At 40.8% G+C, this 21,168-nt stretch overlaps 1 protein-coding gene across 1 annotated transcript in view; it reads left to right on the top strand.

Annotated features, from left to right (window-relative positions):
- The window catches only part of NCKAP5 (NCK associated protein 5), an 878,246-nt gene that overhangs the window by 579,392 nt on the left and 277,686 nt on the right, over positions 1-21,168 (top strand). The window contains 1 exon segment of the mRNA XM_027590996.2: positions 19,830-19,979. Coding sequence (XP_027446797.2) covers positions 19,830-19,979 — 150 coding nt within the window.

Genomic DNA, 21,168 nt, shown 5'->3' with positions numbered 1-21,168 from the left:
ACTTTCTTGTTCTCAATTTCTGTCTGAATTCTGTGTTGAGACGTGAATATTTTCCCTGAATGGAACTCTTACCAAGTCAAAGCAGAATATGGTCTCTCTGTTAAAACAAATGTAACTTATGGTTAAGATGGTGCCCTGGAGAAGCACCTTCTCTTCATACAGGTGAGCTGGTTATTGCCAATGAACCTGAGAGCCGTTTTCCTCAGCTCATCTCACAGGGGGCCAGACTTTTAAATGTCTTAGGTCAGGAGGTTCTGCAGGTAGAAACCAAAAGATGTTGGCCTTTAGTAAGTGTGTGGCCCGTGCAAATACTTTGGGTACTTCAGCTCTTTAACCAGGCATATCAGTTATTTCTTCCTCTTAGGAAACAAATGAATTTGAACAGAGCAGAATCACGGCGATATCCATTCTTGAGCTTTGATCCCATTTTTTTTAACTCACCTGAAGCAATAAAACTATAATTTTCTTTGTTTTCAGACTTGGTTTATCAATACTTTGGAAAATGGAGATAAAATAGTCTATGGGGGGAAATGGTCAATTTTGGAATTAGGAAATAGTTAAAGAAGAAGTGGAAAGCACCTTCTGGGAAAAAAAAAAGTACACTTTCATTACAGAGAGCTCGTCTACAGTAACCTTTCAGCTCTATTGTCCTTATTGATTTTGTCTGCACACCAAACACTGCATGGCAATGAAGAGGAATCACCATGTGTGGGGTGAGGGGAGAGTGGTCTGCTAGGAGGCTGCCATCTGCATCAAAGTCGTTGCAGAATTCAGGTGTTAAGTGGCCAGACCAACAGATCTGAGGAGGCAGAACCACAGCTGTGGCAGGCTCAGGAGCTTGTCCCTGTGCTCTGTACAGCAGTTTCTGGGCTTAGGAAAACTGGCCACCTGCTAGCATATGACTTTCCCAGGACTCAACTGAAAGACAAAGGGTTGGGTTGTGTTCTAGGTCTCAGCTTGCCTGGGTCTCAACCTAGAATGTCTCTTCCAGCAGAAGAGCCTGGGCCTTGGTATGTTTAAAAATGTCCCCAGGTGATTCTAATGTCACTAGGATTAGGAGTGAGTCAACTCCATGATTCTGGAGGCCTTTGCTAGCCAGCCCAACTCTGTGAGGAGGAGAGGAGGAAGAAGATTCATAAGGAATTTTGACTTAGGGGTGGAGGGAAATGCAGAAGGTCAATGAAAACTCAATGATTGCTTTCTCTCCCACTCATACTCTGCTCTTGCCTGGAAAGGGAGATTATTGAATCTGAGGATGCTGAAGGCCCGCACCAGCTGTGCCGGTGCCCAAAGGTGGAGGATTTGCCCCCCATGCACGAGACTTTTTAAGTCCTCAGGCTCTGAAAGGATGGAGATAGTGGAGAAGTTCATTAAAGATGCATTGTCCCCTCCATCCCGTGTCAGTCTATCAGCCACTCGTTCTAATAACAGATGCAAACAGCGTTCCATGTTCTTTTTCCTATGTAAGAGCTCACTCAGATTAATAATGGGAAGAAACAGTCTGAGGAAAGGAAAGTTGTATGTCATGAAAAATGATGCTGTGAACTCTCAGCAGCCCCTCACTTTCTAGGGACCATGCAAATAAAGAATTGTGGTTAGGGGCACCTGGGTGGCTCAGTCGGTTGAGCTCCCACCTCTTGGTTTCAGCTCAGGTCATGATCTCAGGATCATGATATCGAGCCCCGTGTCAGGCTCCATGCTCAGCAGAGTCTGCTTGAGATTCTCTTTCCCTCTTCCTCCCTACCGCTTGCATGCACACTCTCTCTCTTTCTCTCTCTAAAATAAATAAATAAAATATTCTCTAAAAAGGATTGTGGTTGGAGAATGTGTGAAGGGGAATTAAAGTAAAGAAGTTATTTCAGGGTCAGATACACCTGGGAGAACTCATTTTGCTCACTCAGTTTTGTCATCTTGAGCAACTTAACTTTGAGTCTCCCTTTTTTCTTCTCCATTGTGGGAATAACAAGGCTAACTTTTAGGCTGTTATTTTAAAGGGCTTCCCTAGACATGATTTCATCTAACAATTGGAGAAAGCGAATGGTAACGTGTACAGCACATGTTAGGTATTCAACAGACTGTAGCTAGTATTATTATGACACATCTAGCCCTATCTGTCTATTCATCTTTCTCTTCATACAGGCAGATTCCCCTCTTACCCTACCCCACTCTAGTCTACCTTATTGACTAGCACCATGGAAGTTGTTGAGAGCCTAAAGGTTCAGAATTAGAGAAAATGATAAAACTCTGAGAAAATGTGGATTTCAAGAGCACTGAACCCAGGCCACGTTCCCAGACAGGACTGGCCTTTGTGGTAGTATCTTCTCCCACTGCGCCATCTGTCATCCCCAGGCCCTATCTACCAACATTTTCTCCCTTAGGTATATGGTTCTCTGAAATTCCATCCATTAAAGCACCATTCCATGTAAAAAATAAAGAATCCAGAAGATAAAAAGCTCAAGGGAAGATCATTCAGATGTTAGTGTGAACGGGTTAAATCTGTGGGCTTTGCTGTATCAGCTTATCTCAGAATACTGGAATTTAGGATGTGGGGTTTAGAGTAGAAGAGATAGGAAAATCCTTTTTCTAAAGTAATTTAGGAATTTATAATCCTCTGGGTTAAGTCTGAGTGAGTCTTCTTGACCAGGGGTGCCAGGGAAGAGAGGTATTAGGAAGTAGCATAGGGATACGGAAGTGAAGAGAAAACCAACAAACGCAACTTACAAATTACAGCCATCATTTCTCTGGTTTGCCATGTGACATATGCATACAAAGGAGAGAGAAAGCACTGTTCCTCTTGGTCCTCCTGCCCTCATACTCTCAGGACCCAGACCTCAGGCTGGTACTATCATAATGAACTACTGAAGGACTGGCCTGCATTCCCAGCTCCATTTACTGCACGTTCTCTGTGGAGTGCACCAAGTGGCAAACCGAGAGGTTGAAAGGAACTTTTAGAGCAAGCCCACTGAATTGGGGTCTTACAATGGCTGTATTCTTTCCTTATCTGTTTACATGAATACTGAAAGATAGATCGTCATTCATGATGATTCCACTGTCTTTAAACAGATCAAAATATGTTTTTCCAAGGACGTTCTACTACACTAAATTAATAAATTAGCATAATAAATCCATTTTCTCTCCACTAATGCCAAGCTTATACTTTATTCTAAATTAGCAAGCTTCTGCTGTAATTATAAGTGATGATCTGAAAACAATTCCTTTGCAAATACTCTCTTAAAACCTTTTTATTTCATTTACAAAATAACTTATAAATGTATTCATAAGATCTGTCTCTTGGGTCACTATATTTAACTTGTCTAACCCTATTATTATTGTTTTTTTTCTTCTCCATGAATTCTTATTACCTATTTTTACCTAAATATTTGGACATCACCAATGGAGGAAGAGTAATGAAAATTGCCACAATAACAATTAATATGTGTTTTACAGTTTATACTTTGACAACATCATCTCATTTGATCCTCACATTAACCTTTCAAAATAGGAAGGGCAATAAGTTCATGTTCACTTTAAAGCAACTGAGTTTCACAGAGGCACTTGGACTTTCTAAGGGTCATACAACGTCAGGCTACAGTGGATTCAGCCTCTTGACTCCAATTCTCATAGCCTTGCAGGAGTAGCATTAATTACATTCTACATCAATGGTTCTCCCATTTGGCTGTGCCTTGGAGTCATCTGGAGAGTTTCAAAAATTATCGATGTCCTGGTTCTACCCCAGGGATTCTGATTTAATTGATCTGGTGTGTGGCCTGGGCACGAAAATTTTAAAATCTCCACGGGTCAATTCTAATAGCAGCCTGGGTTGAGAATTACTACATGACAAGGCATTAGATTCAGCTGTGTGTGTGTGTGTGTGTGTGTGTGTGTGTGTGTGTGTGTGTATTATATATATAATTTCTTGCTCATATCATGCTGAAGCTTCCTGCAGCCATGGTCTTGTTTTCAGTAACCTACCACCAGCATTTCCCCCAGAATAGCCAGCCCCGTGCCTTTTGTTTAAGAGTCACGTTGACCTTCTGCAGAATGTGGGAGTTGGTTCTTGAAAGATACTAAAATTCAGATAAATGGAAAGGTTCTTTGCTTCTATGGATACTGTGATGAGAGGCAGCAGAGGATTATGGGTACTCCAGTGAGGTTCAGCAGAGAATTATGGGTACTCCAGTGAAAGGCAGCAGGGGATTATGGGAACTCCAGTGAAATGTGGCAGAGGATTATGGATACCCTGATGAGAGGCAGGTGGGGGATTATGGGTAAGCTTAGAGCCTTTAGAGACCAACAGCCTAGGTCCAGATCCCAACTGATCCTAACTTCTCAGGGCCCTAGGCCTAGGGACCTTACTCGTAGTCATTCAGTCACAGTAGTGAACTTGTAGCTAGAGAGGCAGTGGAGAGGTGGAAGGCAGGCCAAGGCTCTTGGGAGAACAGGATGGCATTGACTGGAGCAGAGGCCTGGATGGAGTGAGCACTAATGCAGGTGTCTGAGGAAACAGAAGTGTCCAGGAAAGCCCTGTGGGTCTAAAGGCTCTGCTGGAAATGGAAAACCATAAATAGGAGGGAACCATGGACACAAAGAAAATAAGACAGGATTCTAAATTCATCCTAATTATTTGTTGCCTGTTAACTGAGCTTGAGGCTGAGGCCTCTGTTCCTTTTGTAAAATTCAAACAATTAGCAAGTTTTAGAGAGTGACTTTGTCCTTGACATAATGAAAGGCAGGCCCTGGAAAGACAGTATAAACTTGGCAGGGTGTGGACAGCCAGGCTCCAGGGCTGATCCTCACAAGGAACTCCTGGAACCCCTCTCAGCCCAACAAATCCAAAGCCTTTTCATTTGGAGCTGAGTTTTCAGAGTGGCCTGAACCAATCTTTTACCAGTGTCTGGGATTGTTCTGGGCACACAAAACCAGCTGAGTTTCATAGGCTGTTAGATGATGAAAACTGGGTGGCATCCTTACTGTGTAGCCAAAGTTGTGGCCAGAATGCTTCAGGCCTAGTGTCTGTGGTGATGGGGAGAATCTATAAAGTGGTCATCTGGTATCTTGGAGACAAGGACTGCAGAAGAGGTTGCATAATCTCACTATGTGGGTAGTCAGGAGCAGAAGTCATTTTCGAGTAGCTGTGTACAAGGTGGCCAGTCTTGGCTATCCATGATTTTCTTGCTTTCTTTTTAAGATTTATTTATTTATTTGAGTGAGAGAGAGCAAGGGGAGGGCAGAGGGAGAGAGAGAATCTCAAGTAGACTCCCCGCTGAGCAGGAAGCCTGATGCAAGGCTCCGTCCCAGGACCCTGAGATTATGACCTGAGCCAAAACCAAGAGTGGGCCACTTTACCGACTGAGTGACCCAGGCGCCTCTGCTATCCGTGAGTTTCTAAGGGAAGATTTGCATGACACATGAACGTCAGCCATGGTGTAGAGATGAGCAGTGTAGTTAGCAAGCCGTAGGTGCTCCAAAGGAGGATAGTTATTTCGAGTGTCTAGCCACCTCACTTTGCATATGAGAAAAACAACGTCACAGATAAGCAAGGGGCTTTAACAAGGCCACACTGCCCATGAGTAGCAGACGTGGATGAGGAAACCAGTTCCTTAGCTAGTTTTCTATTTTCTCCCTCCCTGTGGCAACAGAAGGTTGCCTCGCACTAAGATGACCGTAGATGAATCTAGAAGACGATTTGTCAGAGTGAGGTGGAAGACCTATAGGAGAGGTGTTTGTCTCAGGAGCCATGACTTGCCCAGTTCATTTATTCTTTAAATGCACATGATTTTGCACAAAGAGTGGCTATACAAGTTTTTGATGCATAAACATAATGACTTTTCTGATGATCTTTTAGGACCATGCTTATTTTTGCTAACGTATCTGAATATCCTTCCCTCACTTACCAGGATGAATCATCTGGCAGGGTTACAGGTGTCTTCCCCAGACAGCCCTTTGCTTCGCCGCTCCCGCTGTGGCTCTGAATGGCTTGTCAGAATGTACATCCCACTCGATGACAAAGAAGCACCTCAAGTGAGAGCTTCCTGCCGCTTTCAGGGGTTAGGGATAAAAATAATAGTTTTTAATGTCAAAAAGCACACCGGGACAATATTTCTGGCAACATTTCTACAGTAAAATCTTTAGTCGGGTCCTACTCTATGCACTGAGTTTTGCCTGACTAGAGAGAGCAGATATTATGTAAATTACACTAGAAAAAATGTGATATTCTTGCTTTATCCTTAAGTTCCATTTAGGTGCAAATAGGTGAGGCTTCTCTCTGATCTGACATGAGCCCCCAGGAGAATTAACTACATAATCCGTCTCTGACTTTCAAAAGTCTAACTAATGCACCTCATTAGAGCTTTTCTTTTAGGTATAACCCCAGGAAGGAAGGAGGTGGGAAGAATAGAGTACCTTGATTAGGAGTGGGTCTATGAGTCTCCAGAAATTCCTAGGACATTTTAGGCTAGATAACTCTGTGGCTTAAACACTGATGTGTTCTTGTGTGAGATGCATGTGGTAGGCATGTCAGTTAAAGGATAAGCATGCAAAATCTCTTTCTAGGAGGGGAAATCAATTTAATGGTGCTTTTATCTTCTATGCAAATATTCTATCACTCCATTGCTTTATGTTTCTGATGGCACAATACTTTTTTCAAAATAGTTTTCTGTTGAAAGTACTTAAGAATATTTAAGTAGTTCGGTATTAATTTTACACAGTGTCATTAGGGGTAAAACAAGGTGATACCATCTGCATCGAATAGCATCATATTCGACAACATTGGACATCCATTGAGTGCCTTCTGTGTTGTGCAGGGTGTGGTGATGGGGTGTAAATATGTAAAATGTTGTTCCTGCCCCTGACGGTCTTGAATTATAATTGGGAGCTGGCAAACTGCATACGGTGTCTGTTTACTGAACTTAGAATGACATATTCTCTTCTCCATATAAGCTATTTATTGTTCTTGTTGCTGTTGTTATTATTATTATTATTATTATTATTATTACTGGTCTTATTGCATTTGAAAACTTAAAGTATTCTTTCCTAGCAGAGGCAATCAATCCCCTCCCAATTCACTGGTGTTTAACAAACAAAGAAGATACATAAGTTTCTGCCAGCAATTATCAAAAAATATATATAGTCGGGATACCTGGGTGGCTCAGATGGTTAAGCATCTGCCTTCAGCTTAGATCATGATTCCAGGGTCCTGGGATCGAGTCCCGCATCTGGCTCCTTGCTCATCGGGGAGCCTGCTTCTCCCTCTGCCTGCTCTGCCTGCCACTCTCCCTGCTTGTGCTTTCTCTCTCTCTCTTTCTGACAAATAAGTAATTAAATCTTTTAAAAAAAATTATATATATATATAAATATATATAATATACAATAAAATATATATATTTTGACCATATTTTCTGAAACAAAAATTTGGACATATTAGTCATATGACAATGTATATTTACAGGGACAGTGAAAGTAAATTTTAAATTACTTTAATTTACTTTAAATTGAAATGTTTTCCAGGAATCTCAGACATGTGGCTGTTATAGACATATATAAAGACATCAGTAATACAGCACCCCACATACCAATCACTAGGTAACGACTGAATTATCAATTCCTTTGGGGATGGCCATTGCTCAGTTCATGAGCTCAGCTTCCCTCTGGAGGCTCTCTGGATCCCCTGTCTTGTGAATTCTTTCAAAAAATGGGCAGGGGTGCCTGGGTGGCTCAGCCAGTTAAGCATCTGACTCTTGATTTCAATTCAGGTCATGATCTCAGGCTCCTGGGATTTGAGCCCTACATCAGGCTCCTCACTCAATGGGGAGTCTGCTTGAGATCCTTTCTCCCTCTCCCTCTGCCCCTCTGCCGGCTCACGTGCACATGCACGCAGGTGCACTCTCTATCTGAAATAAATAAATCTAAAAGGAAAAACAAAAAGCAGGGGCAGGGAAAGTGGGGGCAGAGGAGGAACAGAAAGATTGAGTGCAAATTTTGACATTAACTTATGAATGATCATTAATGACCAGTGTTTAAGTGTAACCATCAACCACTGAAATTCCTCATTTCCATGACACTCTGACTGTTACTGGTTTCTTTATTGCATATGTTACACTCAGACAACCATCCAGGGACTACGAGCATATAATTTCTGTTGCTAATCTTCTTAGATGTCCAGCCATCTGGAGCATACCCTTAAATGAAAATTATGGCTCAGTTTTTTATACCATCCTGTTCCACTGTGGAGTTTTCCTTTATGTAAAGTGGCTTTAGAATTTAACTTTTTTTTTTTAAGGAATTGAATGTTCCTGATAGATGGAACAGACAATAAAAGCATCATCTGAAAATTTATTAATGTAACTTCCCAGAGCTGTTCAATATGGAAGATAGTTGGCAATACTGAGGAGTGTTTTGAGCGAAGAATAATGTGGAGTAGATATGAATTGGTATGCCAATGGCCATGGGATCATATTAGAGACATAAAGAAAACACTTTGTTCTCTTATCCATCATACACATTTAATCTTGGGGATTTTACCATGTGCTTAGATCACTTTGGAAGTCAAATCCAGGGATAAAAAAGAAGAGTTTTATATGTTTTTCCTGACAGTAGTAATGTTAAACTGTGAACATTGGGATGTTCTTTTAAAATCCTGTGATTTATATGACTCTATTTTCTCCCCTTTAAAATTTAGTATGCTAGGACTGAACAAAAGCTGCTAGCAATCCCTGGGAATGTTGTTACGGTGTTTGCTGACGTGCTGTCTGAAGTGACAATATATTCTGGGCACCCTCCCCACCACCAGAAAACAAATGAGTAAATAAATCACAGAAGCCAAAACCACCAGGGCACACTGGGGCGGTTGTCAGCCAGACGACTAGCCTCTACATTTGCATTTAGCTTGTATTCTGGTGTGTGTTTATGTTTTTAACTAATTGAATCATCATTAACTATGAAAGTGGTAGTGGTTTGTTAAACCTATTCTGCTGGTAGTCATCTGAGGCCAGACCTGATGACGTCCCTGATAAAATCACCCACTCCCTGGAAGAATGGCCTGGGAGCCTTGGAAGAGATGCCATCAGCAGCGTGGTTGATGGTTACATAAAGACTGAGATTCTCAGATAAAGTTATCATTAAGGAAAAATCTAAAGGGGCAGGAGAAAGTCTAAAAGAAATACCCCAAGTCTGTGGAAAGAGCATGACAATTGAAATCAGAACAGCATTTAAATTCTGGCTCTCCCACTACTGTGAATAACCTATCAGAGCCTGTTTTCTTGTCTGTAAAGGGGGGTCTAGACTATTTGCCCAATATCCCCATTCCTCTGAGCATGTAAAATGGTATTATGAGGTTGTTTGGTTTAACTCTGAGGTGTTATACTGCTATTAGATGGTATTTATTATGTCTTTTATGTTCTGGAAGGAACTTGATGTTTCAGGCTAACATCACCCAAGTCTCTGCCTTTATGTAATCAGTCCTAAATTATAGCTTTTTGTATTTTCACTATTAATTAGTAAGTGGATTTAATGCATGGTTGGATATTCAAAATGAAATAATTCTAATCCAATTTCTACAACTGTCTAGCTTTTCCAAAGTTGGGTAGTTTGATGTCTCTTCACATTCCCTGTGGTCTCATTGTGCCATCTTCAAGTTAGACAATTATATGTACTTGAGGTGGGTTTCTTTTTTCTTTTCTTTTCTTTTCTTTCTTTCTTTCTTTCTTTCTTTCTTTCTTTCTTTCTTTCTTTCTTTCTTTCTTTCTTTCTTTCTTTCTCTTTCTTTCTTTCTTTCTTTCTTTCTTTTTCTCTTTCTTTTTCTCTTTCTTTTCCTTCTTGTTTTTCTTTTTCCTTTTTTTTTTAAGATTTTATTTATTTATTTGACAGAGAGAGACACAGCGAGAGAGGGAACACAGCAGGGGGAGTGGGAGAGGGAGAAGCAGGCTTCCCACAGAGCAGGGAGCCCGATGCGGGGCTGGATCCCAGGACTCTGGGACCATGACCTGAGCTGAAGGCAGATGCTTAATGACTGAGCCACCCAGGCACCCCTCTTCTTTTGTTTTTTTGTTTTGTTTTGTGTGTGTGTGTGTGTGTGTGTGTGTGTGTGTTGAATAGGGCTAAGACATAAAGGTAGTACCCATCAGAAAATGAAGGAATGTGCTAGAACACAGTGAAACTGTCAATAACATCCTCACAGTGCAGTCTCCATGTTGGCCTTGTGTCAACCATCAGAGTTAAAAATAACAAAAATAGATGAGTAATTTTTTTTTAAATTTTTCTAAAGCCTTGTGACCAGAAGATACTTGGAATTATTCTTTCCATAAACATTGGTTGGGCATGATTTCCTATGCGTGTTAGAAGTATCTTTCCCTAAAGTCTGTTACTGTTGCTCTCCAGGCCTTTTCTGTTTCTTACAGGTAGGGAATGGAATGTGCTAAATGTAAAGTTTTCATTAGGTGACTTCTGTCTTAGAGCTTAAGAGAAGTACACAGCAAAAAAAGGAAAGGTTTTTTCCAAGGAAAAAAAGTGAAAGAGAGAGACATGCATGCTGGAAAAGAAGCATAGAGATTTTATGAGGCACGGTATCTTCTGGATCTAATCTTAATGTCATTCTGTATTAAAATCTCTGAACTTCAGCAGTGTTTTAAATACTTATCCTTCCAAGCTCAGTTTTTACAGATGATCAAAATCATAGAAATTTAAAGCTAGAAGACACCTTTGGATTGGGCTATTTCTGTGCATTTTATTCACAGATGAAGAAATTGAGGGACAGAGAAATTATGTGACTTGACTAAAATCACACAGCTGGTTAGCAGCAGAGCTAGGACTAGAATGTAGATTTCTTATTTCTACTTGTTATGAAATTCGGTAAAAAAAAGGGGGGGGGCTGTGTTCCCACTCTGGATCAGAATAGATCACAGTGAGATGGAACTTAATGGCTCTCAAGAAACAGATGAGGTCAACTCTCCTTTTCTCCTATCAGATAAAAAATAAAAAACATGTGTTCAAACATGACACACACTGCCTTTTCCCTCTGCTCTGTTTTGGGGTCCTTCAGTTATCCTTCTGGTCTTGAGCTGACCTAGTGTCACTCTCCCAAGGATGGAGTGGAAGACAGCAGGGCCACCATGTTGAGATCAAGCCTTGCACTGCAACCAGGCAAACACACACCCAGTGGGACTGAAGAGGGGAGAGGGGGCAAAAATGTTTAAACTTCTTAAATCACTTTTCTTTCTTTTTTTTTTTTAGATTTTATTTATTTATTTGACAGAGAGAGAGAGAGAGCACAAGCAGGGAGAGCAACAGAGGCAGAGGGAGAAGCAGGCTCTCCACTGAGCAGGGAGCCCGATGTGGGGCTAAATCCCAGGACCCTGGGATCATGACTTGCGCCGAAGGCAGACACTAAACTAACTGAGCCACCCAGGCGCCCCATCATTTTTCGTAATATAGAAACTGTGGGGGTGCCTGGGTGGCTCAGTTGGTTAAGTATCTGACTCTCGATTTTGGCTCAAGTCATGATCTCAGGGTCCTGGGATGGACCCCCGTTTCAGGCTTCATGCTCAGCAAGGAGTCTGCTTGAGGATTCGTTCTCTCCCTCTGCCCCTCTCCCCGCTTGCTCTCTCTCTCTGAAATAAATAAATCTGAAAAAAAGTAAAAAAAGAAATTTTGAACTCATTGTGACAGCCAGCTGAGCCTTTCCTACCTCATGTAAGACGCTAATGGACAGATTTCTCCTTATTTCTCTTTAATACAAACAAGAAGCAAGCAAGCATTATATTTAAATTAGGAAAGCTTTCCCAGCAGTGGAGTCATTTTTCCCTTTCATACTGCACATGTAGAACCTGTCTCCTGGAAAGTTAGTGTCCCTTGCTGTAGAAGCCATTAAAAGTAGCTATAAACTATTAATGCCATCTGTGAGAAGGAACAATCATAACTTGGTGGGCACCGGCATCTCGGAACTCAAATAGACATTTCCCAAGGGCATCTTATTACACTAATATAGAGTGGTTTCTATTAATAGGTCAAAATCTGACATCTATTACTGAGGTAGAATTTAGCAAGTTAAGGATGAATATGTCCCCGTTGGCCTGGTTTACACCTACTGTCACCTGTTATGAGTAGCCACTCTCCCCCTTTAGTCTCCAGTGGGTATTGCTTTGGATGACTAATTATATCTCCATTTTACATATTAATTGTAAGAATTAAGTATTCAACCTCAAAAGATTATCTGAAGTAAGTGATTTAGGTTTTATGCTGAAGCCTCTTTGTCCAGAGGCCCGTAACCTTAAGCACGGATTAGGATTACCTGGGGTGTTCTCTAAAATTAAAGATTCCTAGCCCCACCACCAGGCATAGTGATTCACTAGGGCCCAAGTTGGCCAAGGTATCTGCATTTTAAGCAAGCAACACTTCTTCCTTGCCCCTGCTACCTTGACTCTGATGCCAGTTGCTGTTGGCCCACTATATGAACAACAATGACCTCAGGAAATATTTGTTATTGGTCATTGTTGGAGGAGCTGCATACCAAAGAATCAGAATTACAAGATGATGTACAAACTGTGAGGTCTCATTTTGTGAGATTGTCATTTTAATCATTGTCCAGTCAACTCCTACTTAGATGATTGCAGTAGTATCTTATTTTCCCCACATCTGTGTTAACCTCCCTCCCATCCATCCTCCACAGTGTACCACAGAGCTGTTCTAGAACACAAATTGACCCTGTCACCTCTAACACACACAGATATGCATGTGCGCACAGGAAAACAGTCAGTGGCTTCCCATTGCCCTTAGGGTGAAGGCAAAATTCCTTGGCTTGTGGCCTGGCCCTGTCGGCTTCATTTTCCTCCTCTCAGACTTTTTAAATTGCCCTCTCTTCTTCCCACCTCATGGTCATTTCCTGGTTAACTCCCACGCTTTCCTGGCCTTTCTTTTGCATCCTTCTATTATTGATTCTCGAAGTCTTTTCTGCACCACACATATAGCAGTGCTATTTTACACTGGTTTGTGACATTTTGATTAATTGTCCCCTTCCACAAGACGCTAAGCTCTGTGAGAACAGGAGCCACCTATGTTTTTAGTCCCCTTTGTTCCTCAGACATCTTCTACAGGGCCTGGCATATAGGAGCTGCTCAGTAAATATTTATGGGATGGATGGATGAATTAATTAGTTATAAAGTAAGGTGACCACATGAAACCCTCCTTGATTCCCACTGTGTGCTAGGCTGGGGGAAGCTGGTGACCAAAAGATGAATGAGATACTTTTGGGGGAAGGGCATTATGATCATTTTCTTCCCCCATGTTTTTGAGTGAACAGTCGCCGGCCATCAGTGAAGAGCTATACTATGTGCTCCTTGCTCCCTGGACTATCATGTGTCTGAGATGAACTGATGCAACTTGAGCTTTGTGTTGATTGATCTTATTTTATATAGGCCTGATGATGCCGGCTAGCTGAGAACAAAAGATGAGGGCTCCCCTAAAGGTGAATCATTACCCTGGTAACTTAGAGAAACTTACAGCTCTAAGGATTGCTTTGTGTACTGACAAGGTAAAGTTTGATTTAAACCCTTGGATACTAATTGAGCTCCTAAATCTTTAGCTTCCTATGTACTGGCTGGTATTTGTTGAGGCAAACAAGCTTATGGTCTCAACCATATATGAGATACGTGGGGAGTGAGAGTTGTTTGTGTGGTGGCCTCACTTTTACAGAATTCACTGCTGACTAAAGTCCATAAAGAACTGAAACATGAAAACAGGTCACCTCTGGAATCAACTTATTCTGTTCACACCTTGGCATCCTCAGGCCTAGACTTGGCTTATTTTTCTTGTTTCTCTCATGGAGTTTCAAGAGAAGAAATTGTTTTCTTTAAAACCACGTTTCTATTCTCTCTCTTTTGCCATGTGCATCATAGATGATTATTTGGCAAAGGAACTAAAATCTCTGATTGAGATGAGTTATTTACGTGTGGGTAGAATACATATACTTGATTTTTTACAAAAATACTCGCATGGTTTTATGAGTATGATATACACTCAGTAGCTGTCCTTTCTGAAACGGACAGTAGTCGTCTGTCAGTGGCGTACAGCTGTATTTCTAGCTCTCTCCGACTTTTGTCTCTTCTACCACGTTCTCTTTGCTTATTTTTCTCTTGCGCACCTACTTACTTAGTATACGTCCTTTCTACCGCCCTCTGTCTCCTTACTACATTATCCTCTAACACTCTCACTGGGAAGTGATTAAGGAGGCAAGAGTGAAGAAAAGAACAGGACAGATTGCTCTGCCTTCTGGTTTCAGGGCATTTTACAGTGTAGAACACAGCAAAGCGTGCTTTTAGGACTGGTCTGAGTAGCATACAGATGTGGTTTCTTGGGCAGTGTCACATCAGAGGCCTCACAAGCTTCCTCTCTGCCTGTAATGCCCTGCCCTGCCTGTAATGTCCATACCCCAGAACCACCTAGAATGCTCCTGGAACTTCCAGCTCTCAGTGTCTGTGCCAGGGGGTACTTTTATGTGAGAAGTATGCATAGCCTCACTGCCTGTGGCAGGCTGAAAATGCCAGGAAACAGACACTCCAGAAGGTACTTCAACCATTGATTCCTATGGGGTTGGTGCCTTAACACCCCAACTACCTCACCGCTGGGGTGGGATGATTCTGAGCCTGTGTTTGGCCCCATTTTCCTGAGTGTCCCATGGATTTAACTCTAAAGATTTTATTTATTTATTTGAGAGAGAGAGAGACAGGGAGAGCACAAGTGGGGCAGAGGGAGAGGGAGAAGCAGGCTCCCCGCGGAGCAGGGAACCTGACACTGGGCTCGATCCCAGGACCCTGGGGTCATGACCTGAGCGGAAGGCAGATGCTTAACCGACTGAGCCACCCAGGCGCCCCCCATAGATTTAGCTTTAGCTGCTTAGTATTATGCCTTTAATGGCTCCAATCTCTTTCCTGGTCACTTCCCTCCTCGTGTTCACTGTGTTTCTGAAATGAACTGCTTGTACTCAAATTCTTGTCCTTTAAGAACTTAAGCTAGAACTGGGTGTTACATGTAAGTGATGAATCACTAAATTCGACTCCTAAAACCAGCATGACGCTATATGTTAACTATCTAAAATTTAAATCAAAATTTGAAAAAACAATATTTAAAGAGAAAACCTATCTAAAGCAAAAAATAAGGAAATAAACCTAACTCGGTATAAAGTTACTGGTATAATCACTTTGAGAAAAATTATCATGACTTTAAAGCACTATATTTTGACTATCCACCCAAAGACAAAAAAATACCGGCAAAGAAGTCTTAAATTGAATTCAGTAGATTTATATTTCTACTAATATTATTTTGAAACTATTACAGTATTTGTCATATTTAATATCTATATGTGTGTATTACAATACAATCAAATAAGTAATTACAAAAAAAAAAAAACCTTAAGCTAGACACTAACGAGTGATTTAGAAATGCTAACTTGGGAATTAAGCTGTAAAATGATCTTTTTCAGGGGACCGCATTTGAAAAACCTTGCCTTCTCCAGCAGCGCCCTTCATCCTCTGCCCCCTCTGCTTTGGAGGTCTCCTCTTAAGCATCCCCACCTGTGCTGCCCCTCTTCTCTTTAGTTCCTCTAACAACTCAGTCTTCTAGGTCTTGAAAAAGGTTTCCACTTATCTCTGCAATGCCCTTTGGCTATGCTTCTTTCTATTGCCTTCCCTTCCCTGCCAGACTTTCAAATAAGCCTCTAAGAAAATTGCCTCTATTTTCTCTTTTTTTCACTTTCTGCTTAGCCACTGACAATGCGGGGTGTCATCATCATGCTTTAGCTCTCCAGTCCCCACTAATACCCTTATTACAAAATGTAGAGGCTCTTTTTCTGTTCTCCTGCCGTCTCTGTCACCATGGAGCATAGTGATGACATTTCCTCCCTGAGAATGGTGTCTTGAGTAATTGAATTGTTAGAACTTCAGCAATGGAAGGCGCAGTTAGTCCAGCCCCTTTCATTTTTACATCTGGGGGGAACTGAGAACGAAAAAGGTTGGAGGATTGGCCCAGCAAGGTGCAACGGTGTAAAAACTGGGCTTTGAAGCCAGGGCTTCTGACCTTCCATCCAGTATGAGAACTGGTTTTGATAAGCCTTTGTCTGAAAACCTCACAGTATTCCTAATTTTTATTTCTTCTCATATAAAGGCGTCCCTGCGGGTCTCCTAGCTCCTTCTCTGCACAGCCCATTCTCCATGATGGCAGTCAGGATGATGTTTCTAAAATGTAAACCAGAACCTGTCACTTCCCTGATTAGCCTCCAATTCTTCTCTACTGCAGTTAGAATAGAGTCCAAACCTCTTTTCATGCCCTGCAAGACCTTTCATATTCCAGTTCTCTCTCTCTGGTCACATTTCCTGCTAGACTTCCTCCTACAGTGACTCTGCTCCCTTACACGGACTCTCTCCCAGCTCACCAGCAAGGAAAGCTTAGCCCTGCCTCTGGGCACTGGTTTTGCTCTAACTTGTTTGGGAATGCTTTTATCCCAGGCCATTGCTTGACTGCTTCCTCCTCATCATTTGGTCTCCGCTCAAATGGCCACTTCTTCTTACATTGATTCACCTTACGCTGACATCCCCATATCTAACATTTTCTTTAGACATGTCGCTGACCATCGCTTCATGCTGTTTTATTTTCTTCATAGCATTTACCACTAGCTACAATTACATAACTTCCTGATTTGACTTGGAGTTTAGCAGGTTTCCCATCATTAGAATATAAACTTATAGAATACAGGAATTGTGTCTTGTTTGCCCTATCTTCAGCACCCAGAACAGCAAATGGCCAGGAGTTCACACTCAATAAACTTTTGTAGGATGAACAAATCAATGAATGGTGTCTGAATTTTTATTTCTCATTTCCCAGAATCTTTTCTCTTTTACTGTACAATCCTGTACTCAACTACTCTCTCAGTATTCCTTTGTGTGTACTGTCATCAAACTGGTTTTCTCATAAACCAATAAGGACAAAACTTATTCCTCCCTGGGAGCCTTTGTTTCAGTTTTCTCTTCAACCCCAAATCCCACTGTTTGTTTCTTTAACTAGTCAAGTTGTATTACTGTGTCAAAGCATAAGTCATGTTACATTTCCATGAAATCATATCCCACAGCCCCCACTGATCACCCGTTTTTCAAACTATGTAAAATCACCCATGCATGTTATGCAATCTAAACGCTCACATATAATCTATATCATCTTGAATTGTTTCCAGTTGTTTTATATAATAACATTTAGGCACTGTGCCTAGACACTTCAAGTGTATGTGCATATGTGTGTGTGCCTGTATAGTCAATCCTCACTATTTTTGGATTTTGTATTTCTGAATTCACCTACTCCCTAAAATTTGTTTACAATCGAATTGTGTAGTGCTTTGATGATAAATCACGGACATTCGCAGGGTAGTGAAAACCTTGAGTCACCTGACACATACGTTCCCAGCTGAGGTCAAACAAGGCACCACTCTGATTTCTTGTTTTTGACCTCCTGCTGTAAACAAGTGTCCTTTTGTGTTCTATTTAGTGCCACGCTTTTCATATTTTGTGCTTTCTGTTAGTGATTTCAGTGTTTAAAATGGCCTTCAAGCATATTGCTGAAATGCTGTCTAGTGTTCTTAAGGGCAAGAAGGCTGTGATGTGCCTTATGGAGAAAACAGGTGTTAGATAACTTTGTTCAGGTATGCATTACAGGACTGTAGGCTATTAGTTCAATGTTAATGAATTAACAGTATATATTAAATAATGTGTCTTTAAATATAGGCACTCATAAAACAAGATTGGGTATTGATGAGTGACGGAAATGTTGCCTACAGGAACCTAACCCTGTATTTCCCCTAGGAGCAGTATTTGCTAATTCAGTGTTCATGGCAACTTTATAGAACAGAATTACCAGAAATAATGAGAATTGATTGTATATATGTGTATACCATATTTGTTGGCATTAACCTTACTTAGGTATTCAGAAGACAAAGAAACCAAAAGTTACTGAAATTTAGTAGTTTGCCCAAGATATTTGCTAAGCCGATAAATGGTAGATCTGGAACCTGGCTGTATTACTCTGAAGTCTTTTGGCTTCTCATTTGCCATACCAGTGGCTCTTGTTTGTTTTAATTAGCTGTAGAGCCCTGATTACTAGAAGAGAGGGAGGGAGGAAGAGAGTGAAAATACAAGTGGAATTGGCTGAAAGAGCAGTGAAAAAGCATAATTCATACAGAAAAATAGATGTAGATGATATTTTTTAAAAAACAACTTGCTTTGTAGTCCCAGTTTAGGTTTTAATTACAGTCTCAAATCTTCATTTGGCAACTCTACAAATTTCATGTTCCTTATTATGAAATGAAAGTATGACAAGTAACCAGATCTTAAGGAATCAAAACCATAAAAATACTGTCATGACCTGGATTTTTGTCCTGCCCTGAGGATGTCCACCTTAAACTTGCATGACATTTATCTGAGCTGAAATCATCCGTGATATGGAAGTGAACACATCTGCATGTTATATCTGGTTAGACATGCCAAGGCCTGATTTCATAAAGGGCTGTCACCCTCCTAATCAATTGTGCATTTCTATAGAGAGATGACAGGAGAAATTATAGCTTGAAATTTATATAAATTTATATAAAACAGATTAACATGCGTTAAGTTACTATGTGGTCTCCAGGTGTATGTATGTATCTATCTGTCAGTGCATATTAATACACATGTACATACATATTAAGACCTATTTTTACATACTTTATAATTTACCTTCAAAAAATAAGTTAAACATTTTTAGAAGCACTTTTGTGAACACAGTTGGAAAAACCGACTTTTCCCCCTCTGAGTAGATTTTCTAAGGGCCTAGAGATGAAGATTCCTAGCTTTTTTGCTTCCTTTTGGCAAATGACCTGAGTTAATGCTAAATATAAAGAAGTCTCTCACCACCGATAATCCAGTTTAGCCCACATGGTTGCCAACCAGTTGTATTAAGACAACGATTTCTGCAGTGTCTGGGTTAGAATTCAATAGTGTGATGGAATGATGTCACCCGGTTCTGTCGCATAAGGGTCTTAATATATGTACAGAATGGATGAGATTTTTTTTTTTCATATGATATTCTCTTGACATTTCTTTTTCACTTGAAAACAAGAGGCAATCATAAGGCTCAAATTAACACTTCTCAGCTTCCAAAAGCTGCCAGAGATAAGGTTGAGTGAGGAGCTTCCCACAGGGAAGAAAGACAAGACAAGGACATTTTGTCTGCCTCAAGGCTTTACTACAAATCCTGGAGTGTTAGAAAAGGAACTAAAGGGTCCTTAAGAGCGGTGTCATCAAGCCAAAGCAACTAATTGGTTTCAACTTAGAATCCTGAAATCACTCTCATTTCAGTATTTCCTAATATTTTATTTTCCCTTAGAATAATTAAATAGTTGCATGTCCAGTGACTTGAATGATCCTCTTTTGGGAAGCTAAGCTCTTCACAAATCAAGGTATCAAGGTTGATTTGTTTTTCCCCAGTTTAGAGTATAGCTGAATTCCATGGTGCAGATAAAAGTGGATTACCCCCATGATTCCACCGAAGGTTTTGTTGCCTGGGTCAACTTCTCCAACAGGGCAGAGGACTTTGGCGTTCAGAGGTATTGACCCAATGGCTTTGTCTTGCCAGCATTCATTAATTTATCTATTGTGTTTTACTAATATAACACCACTGAGAATTTGTTTAGCAAAATCTTCTCTACCTCAGCCCCCAGAAGAACATTAAAAGCAATAGAGAGGTTCCAGACTTTTCAGCCTTATAGTCTTGCTTATTTTTCAGGGGAGATTATTGAAAACAGTAATTCTTTCTCGCTTCAGGAAAAACTATCAGAGGAAGAGAGAAAACACAAGGGAACTTTGGAAGGTCTTCACATGGTGGTGGATGAGGACTCGAGGAGCGAAAGCAGCAGTGCAGATGAGGGGAAAGAAAACACCAAATTCCTGTTGGAAAGATTGAAGGCTCTAGAGGTAAGAAATGAAACAATTTTTACATGTTTAAAGAAAAATGACAGTGCTTTGCTTCTTTTATTGACATCGGTTTTGAGTGAGTATAAGGCTTCCTTTCTCAGTTCTCCTAGACGAATAGGATCCTAGTATCTCCCATTGTGATTCATTTGTCACTGATGAGCAAAAAGTTAAAATTTGTAGCCCTGAGAGTCTTGACCTCATGATTCTGATTGCAATGCTTTAGAAAGCCTACATAGGACAATAATTCATTTTAAATTCAGTTCGGCCCTCAAACTGGATCAGGACTCCTAAAATTACATGCTCCATGAGGAAAGGTGTTGTGTGGTATTTCACTTTGCTTTCCCCAATACATAATATAAGGACTAATTGAGCAAATGAATAAATAAAACTATCCAGTACTATATAAAGATGACTGCAAGAAAAAAAATCAAATTTTCAAGTAGTCTAAGCATTTCTTTAAAAAGAAAATCTGTGCAGAAGTTCGACATGTAAAACAAACAGGTAGAAGTGAAGCTGAGCTAAGGGCACTTTAAGGAGGATCTGGAGCTACCACAACCCTCCAGGACAATCTGAAACCACTGGTCTCTTACTGAGTGGCCTTTGGCATCACTGCACATGCTAATTCCTCAATGTTTATAGCAGTCCTCAGAGAACATTCCAGTTATTAGATCTCGATTAATACCTCACATGCTGAAAGACTCAGTGAAGGTGGCTTTATCTACAAGTTGGCTTAGCACCTCGAACAGGGACATAGTTACTTTTAAGCCTGACTATGGTGAGCCCATTTCATCTTAACTAGGTACAAGGGACCTTCAGCTAACATCTAAATATAGAGTTCAACAATAGGGTTGACAGAAGCCTGAAAATAAATGTGAAGAAACAAGATCCAGTGAGGTCTTGTTTTCTATGCTTGGTTACTGCAGTTCTGCCTCCAGTCCACCATGTTGTCTATAGTGAGCACACCCTTTCTAAACTAATTTCCTCAGCAAAGGTAAAGCAAAAAAGTTCAGATTATGGACTTTGGAGCCAGATTCCCAGGGTTTTGTTTGAATCCCAATTCTCCTTTCTAGTTTTGAAACCTTCGGTCAGTTCACTAGGCTCTGTGCTTCTGTTTACTCAACTGTAAACACGGGGAATCCTAATAGTAAGCTATCTTCCAGGGCATTGATGCCGATGACATGAATTAATA

Source organism: Zalophus californianus, chromosome 3 (genome assembly GCF_009762305.2).
Source record: "Zalophus californianus isolate mZalCal1 chromosome 3, mZalCal1.pri.v2, whole genome shotgun sequence".
In the NCBI taxonomy this organism is placed as follows: Eukaryota; Metazoa; Chordata; class Mammalia; order Carnivora; family Otariidae; genus Zalophus; species Zalophus californianus.
The sequence above is the reverse complement of the archived record's forward strand: the minus strand, read 5'-3'. Positions and strand labels throughout refer to the sequence as shown.